The sequence below is a fragment of the Haliotis asinina genome, chromosome 5 (assembly GCF_037392515.1).
Source record: "Haliotis asinina isolate JCU_RB_2024 chromosome 5, JCU_Hal_asi_v2, whole genome shotgun sequence".
Taxonomy (NCBI): Eukaryota; Metazoa; Mollusca; class Gastropoda; order Lepetellida; family Haliotidae; genus Haliotis; species Haliotis asinina.
The window spans coordinates 9,486,861-9,493,451 of record NC_090284.1 but is presented as its reverse complement, the minus strand read 5'-3'; the positions used below and the strand labels follow the sequence as shown (position 1 = coordinate 9,493,451).

Sequence of the window (6,591 nt, the reverse complement as noted above, 5' to 3'; positions counted from 1 at the left end):
AGAAGTACATGCAGCGGCGTATCTCTTGGCACTACTTGTATAATACAAGCTAAATTGTATAATACAAGTGTCTAAAAGATCGTTCACCATTTTGAAGCATCCGGTTTGACTCGGGTTTACATCTGCATGACACGATCTTCAAAATTTAAAACTGCAACCGTTTCGTTTAATAAGTGCACGACTATGCTTGTCGCAAGAGGCGACTAACGGGATCGGGTGGTAAGGCTCGTTGACGCATGTCATCGGTTCCCAATTGCACAGATCGATGCTCATGTTGTTGATCACCGGATTGTCTGGTCCAGATTCGATTATTTACAGACCGCCGCCATATGGCTGGAATACTGTTGTGTGCGGCGTAAAACTAAAGTCGCTCACTCACTTATAATAAGGACCAGAGTACGGATATGTTCTCCGGCAAATTGCTTTGTCATGTTAATACTGCGGCGATCAAGTCGACTGCTCTTCATTCAGTCAGGGGATCATTCAGAAGATCAGTGTGTAGATAAGGATGGGGGTTGTGTAGGGGTTATGGCACAGACGGAAAGACGCATTGATGTACATTTGTTTTAATTGGTGTGTGAAGGATGTATTATTCTGAGGATTTAGAGCGCTTCCTTTTATAACACGAGGAGATATGGTTATATTTCGCAGGTCAGCTCTTCAATTACAAGAAAACGTTTCCAGTAAAATCTATTTTCAGCAGATTTGCACTTCAGTGTCTTATACACCATGTTGAAAGGCAAAGTACCTTAATTTTAATAAAATATTTTCCTCTCCGTCGTCAGTGAATGACGGATCCAGTTTAGGACTGTGTTGTGTCACTTGGAGATGTTCACTTTCATGGTGTGATTTTTCTTGTGATATTTTATGCGCGCCTCGGAGACGAACGTCAATAGGTCAGGGGGATGCTTGTTACTTTCATGTCCCGCGCAGACTGACTTGGCGAAATGCTTGCCAAATTTAAGAAAAACGAGCACGTGTAATTTGGACTACAACGGTACGCACATAGTTTATGAGTTTTCTTAAATACTTCACTACTGACTTTTCCTCGCCCGACTTTTAGGCCAACCTCTATATTGGTGTTATGTTAGGTTCAGATATTCAATATTTCCTCGGGTTAGAGACCTATTTTGTTAAATAAACCTAGACACCATATTGCATGAAATTAAGTCTGCTAATGTGGAACATGTAGGAGTGAAAGTTCCCGTAAGAATTCAGGTATATTTCCTTCCTGAACTCAGCTAACTATGTATTTGTATTTTCCTTTCTTTGTATTCGTTTCCATTAGAGGACATCGTGGAGAGTAATGGTAAACACATGAATGCATTGTATTATTACATTTTGGCAAAAGACAAACAATCAATTCACATTCTGTAAGAATGTTTTCTCTGAGCTCATTTCAGTTATTGCAAACCTCCAATAAAAAGCATGTTCTACAAGTTTCTAAAATTTACAGTCAAAAGTTCTATACATGTATCAAGTGGAATAAGTGCTTATACAATCTCATTGCCAATTTATAATGTTCAATGGTTTGGTCTCAGCCATTGCACAAACAGGAGTGAGTGAGATAGTTTGGTTTTACTCCACTTTTAGCAATATTCCACCAATGTCACCACTGAGGTACCAGAAATGGACTTCACACATTGTACTTATGTGGGGAATCAAACCTGAATTTTTGCCACAGGCACTACAAGTAAACGCTTTAACCACTATGCTACCCCACCGCCTAAGCACATATAAGAATTGATTACATTAATTTTACTTCTTGAGCAGGAAATTAACTTCATTTCTTTCTACTCTTCAAGACATATATTCATGGCAGCAATGGTCTGTACTGAGAAGGATTGCGGCATTCATCACCACTTGTCCTTTCCGTAACCTCCAAGATTAGGGCTGTGGGTCAAAGGAGTTCATGTAAAGCATGGATGAGGGTATTAGAAATATTGGAAACCGTGGCACGGCTGATATCAAATCTTTGGGCCAAATCAAGATCTTTGCAGTCCATGGTAAGTTTCATGAGAGTTAGCAAAAGCTGATTTTCCATGGATATAGTTGAAGGTTTCCATCCAGCACAGTAGTTCAGGTCGAGGCGTTCCAGCATGGAGCAGATGTTCTTGAAGACATTGTAATGTAGGGTTGTGTAGAATAGCATCTGTAAACACAAATTCATAAACATTCCTCACAATTATTTAGCACCTGGTCCTCAAAAGCACTTTCTCCTTACCTAAACACTCATAAACATTTGTTTAGTGGCGCCCCAATATGAGGTTTATGTACATTGTATACATACCATGTATTCAACAGAGAATCAACTTCAAACTTCTCTGCATCACTTTCAGCTGTCTCCACAATCAGGCTCCAGAATGTCTCACTGAACTCATCAAAGAGTATAATATTCCATCAAGATCACTCCGGTCACAGAATATTATTATTATTTACAGATTAAGATGGAAATGCAGGGTGGTGTGGTAGCCTTGTGGCTAAAGCGTTGGCTCATCACTCTAAAGCTCTGGATTCGAATCCCCACATGGATACAACTACAATGTGTGAAGGCCATTTCTGGTGTTCCCCGCCGTGATGTTGCTGAGATACTGCTAAAAGGGCGTGCAACCATACTCACTCACTCACTCACTAAAACAGAAATGCAGCAGAGAGGGTTTGGGTGATCCTGGCGGTGGCACAGTCAGGCTGGTAAGGCTCATCATCAGTTCAGGGCCCTCACTCCCTCTACATGCAGCCCGGACAACAAATGGTACATCTCCCACTGCCTAGTCAAACCCACCTAGAACTTTCCTGAGGATATGAAGGCTCCCAAACACTGCAGCCTTCCGCATTACCCAGATTGTCAAAAGGGCTGTGCTCCCCGTGGAGAAACAGGGCACTCTCCTGATCTAGATCAGGAGGTACCAAACCAAGAACATTGGGGAGCCTGATGACAGTGTACTTGGGATACAAGCAAGACATTTCAAAGGTGAGGCTGTTATACCTAAGATTCACAGGGGAGTGGTTTCAGGTGTGCTGACAATATTAAGTAGCCACTACAATTATCATGACAAAGCAGGTCAAATGTCACAAGTGTGCAGGTGAGCTACAAGTTCCCATTATCATCAGTTTTTTAACAGCCTTGGCTGCATACAACGTCAAATATAGTACAGATAAATGCAAAAGTAAGACAAAATTTTGATATATATACATCATTTAAATCCGTTATTTGTCAACCAACCTTTTCTTCACTGTCACATATATCATTGATTGAAAAGGTTGAACGCCTCAGGCTTAAGGAGTGGATTTCTTGCTGCAGAGACTTGATGGAGGCCTTCAAGTCTTGGACTTCAGCAGTTAACGAAGTCAGCTTGTCCACACACTGGCCTGCACACCGTAAGGCGTAACCATGTTCCATCACCTAGGGTACAAGTATTGGCATTGGAACAATGAATTCAGCACAAAGATCTAGATCTAAAGAAGTACAAAATAATGAATTTAGTGACTATATGATCTTTCAACACTGATTGATTTACGCTGACATGAAAAATATTCCGGGCTCCAGATAACTTTTGGGGATGTGGGTGTACTTACACCTCATATTGCAAGTGGAGGTGTACTGGGAATTTGGAAAGAGTAATGACATATTTGTGTGTCAGCAAGATGGTGATGTAGTTTCTTATTTATAACATTAAATAACCTTTCAGCTGTTAAACTTAATATATGTTAGACATACAAAGGTATGTATGTGAGTACATGAAACGCTTGAAATCTTATATTATGTCGTATGCAGTAAAAGTTACCTTTAGCCCCAGTGTTATTCGTTACACTCCTACACTGGGTCTAACAAAACCTAGTAGGAGGTCGCATCAGGTAACCTTTGGGCGACCTATGACCGTCCAATCAAATGCGAGATGGCTAAACAGATTTAACCCATCAGACAACAGCTACTGGTTAGGTCGTGGTAGGACTTATAAAATACACCGGTCACAGACAATGATCTCTCAACAAATGAAAATCCGCATATAACACTGATAACAGACCTGCAGTATGTACGCTTTTTGTGTTCTGTTGACATGGATACCATTAGCTAATATTTATGCAAGCTGACATCCTTGAATATTGCCCAAATCTCTATTTCAGCGATTGTTTATTCACTGTTGTGGCGTGCTTCATGTGCATCACCCAGAAGCGACTGTAGGGAAAATAGCATTCGGAGTTGTTCGGGTACAAACCTTTGCGCAGGTAAAAGTTCAAAAGGTATGTGCGAATATCCACTTTCGTGATTTGGTAAGCTGTGCTCTGATTGGGCAATCTCAAAGGCTACCCGACGCGACCTCCTACTTGTTTTTGTTAGACCCAGTGTAGGTGTGTAATGAATAACACCGAGGCTAAGTTTACTTAGACTGTGCCGTACGTCATTGAGTTTCAGGCGTACAATACCCCTGTACGCCCCTTATCTGTAGCCCTGATACTTACAACATCTGTCTGTTCAGGCTCAGCTGGGACATCAGGAGTCTCAGCCAGTGGGATTGCCGGTACATCAATGCACCCCAAAGGCAACTCCTTTTTCTGAAGGAAAAATATATAATCATACATAAACCCTCTGTATAAATAGTCAGATAAAGTCATCCCAGGAAAAAAGGATTTAGTTTGTTTGCAGCCCACACACATGAAAACAAGTGTCACACCTGCCTAATTAGATAATGTGGCAGAGACAGGACTCTGCACGAGTCAAAAATGAATTTATTTTGTTTATGGTATATAGCCTGATAGGTGTTAAGTTCAAATTGTATGTGGTCAATGATTGAAGATGTATATTACATATTGTCAGGCAAGCAGGTGTCAATAAACCAGAAACTGAGCTTTCTCTGTGACAGAGGCTGCTTACCACAATCAACAAGTTTTTTTATGTAAAGAGTAGATTATTTACTTGTTTGTGTACACAACCAAGATTAGACTACTGCTCACGACCTTATACTCCGGGCATGCATACTGTTTCAAGCCCTGCAAACCTATTCACTGCGCATGCATCATGGGTGCAGCGCAGCACAGCTGCTGAAACCACATTTCCCCCCAGCGCTGGGGGAAATTTAGTGAATCGTTTGAACTCTGATTTTGCTAGCTTCTTTTTCATCCCGTTTTTTAAACTTTATAGGTTGAATTGGCATTTTTGATGATTTGTTTCGGTAAGTGATAACCAAAAGGTATCAGAATCTGCAAAGTTGTGATTTATGTTGCATGTGACCTTTAAATATTATACCTTTGTGGTTTGGGATCCTGGAACTGAAACAGCTTTCCTTCGTTGTGGGGGAAAAATATTGGATCACCATCCTTTGTACCACCTTCAAAATGACATGAACAAATCCTGTCATTTTCGGATGTTGGGCTTCTGTCGAGCCTTCTGCAATTACAGAACAATTGGAAACAACACTTAAAAGATGATAAGATGGAAGTACTACAGTACTAAACTGTGGTTTGATTTACACGTTATGGAGGTTGTTTAGTGAAGTCATTCAACACATGCTGTTGGAAGAATCTTACATTTTAATCCTATAGCTATGATAAAAATGATTAGATCTGAATTATTGACAAGGAATTATCTATTAACTAACACACTACATAGTATCAGAATTTGCAAAGTTGTGTTTTAAGTTGCATGTGACCTTTAAAGAAATGGGATACAGTTCACTCAGTCAAGACATGCTCAACCCTGAGTCACAGATGGGGTTGGTGATAGTCTGACTCTGATAGCTGGCAGTATGTCATTCCACATGATGACTATCTTGAAAGGAAGATCTGTAGAAAGATTTCCCCATTATTTGTGGAATGTTGTAATTTGATGATCCTCTTGTACAAGAGTCAACTGTATCAAGATAGTTATGAAGATCAGTATCAATGATGTTGTTTTTGATCTTGTAAAAGAAGGTGGCTCTGGCCCTATCAGTGTTCAAGAATGTGTTTAAAAGTAACAGTGCACAGGCTCCTGTAAGTTTCAGATGTCTGTCTGACCCACTGAAAATTCACAGGACTCGTAAAATAAATATTCAACACACATTTCAGATTTAACATTTCTTATAATTGGAACTGAAATTATTTACAAGTGTAAAATTTATTAACCGCAAACAAATATGATGTGTCACATATGACAACTTCAAAGTCATTGTGAAACGTACTGTGGGACACTAGGTCCAGCAGATTGTAGACTTCCACCTGGACATGGGTGAATCTGATGGATTTGTCAGCCCTCCTCAGTTGTAGGGTTTCCCATCCAGGATGATGTAGCAATGTCGCGACACATCCTTGATCATGATCGGTGTAGTTATTGCACACAAATCTGGCTGCTTGGCTCTGTACCCTCTCCATAGTATTTACATGCAGCTGTTGGTAAGGGTCCTTATCTGTGGAAGCATGCACCATGAGAGGACAAGCTATGGTGGCACAGGCGCCTGCCCTGGTTCAGGACAAGTTCTGAAATTGCGCCTAAGAAAAGAAAAGTCCTTGGCATCCTTTCACAAAGCACTTTAGGTAACCTTAGCGCAATGTTTTGAAGGATTAAATGCCATTTGCCATGAACTTTCCCACATTTGAAGGTTATCTAAGTCCTTT

The 6,591-nt window shown here is 40.5% G+C and overlaps 1 protein-coding gene across 1 annotated transcript; it reads right to left on the bottom strand.

The window, feature by feature from the left end:
* Positions 1 to 1,827: 1,827 nt before the first annotated feature.
* Positions 1,828 to 6,348, bottom strand: LOC137283362 (uncharacterized). Its single transcript, XM_067814824.1, has 5 exons — positions 6,159 to 6,348; positions 5,729 to 5,781; positions 4,462 to 4,554; positions 3,224 to 3,403; positions 1,828 to 2,152 (listed from the first exon to the last, which is right to left on the bottom strand). Exons 1-5 carry the CDS (start codon positions 6,346 to 6,348, stop codon positions 1,901 to 1,903), a joined length of 768 nt encoding a protein of 255 aa, XP_067670925.1. The 3' UTR covers positions 1,828 to 1,900.
* Between the last annotated feature and the right edge of the window lie 243 nt (positions 6,349 to 6,591).

What these genes read in the sequence shown, in the direction of transcription:
- LOC137283362 (XM_067814824.1), bottom strand. Translation starts at nt 6,348, where the DNA reads ATGGAGAGGGTACAGAGCCAAGCAGCCAGATTTGTGTGCAATAACTAC. An exon ending in GCTGGACCTAGTGTCCCACA is followed by an intron (nt 5,782 to 6,158) that starts GTACGTTTCACA and finishes ATCTTTCTACAG; the next exon opens with ATCTTCCTTTCAAGATAGTC. An exon ending in AGCCTGAACAGACAGATGTT is followed by an intron (nt 3,404 to 4,461) that starts GTAAGTATCAGG and finishes CTTGTACCCTAG; the next exon opens with GTGATGGAACATGGTTACGC.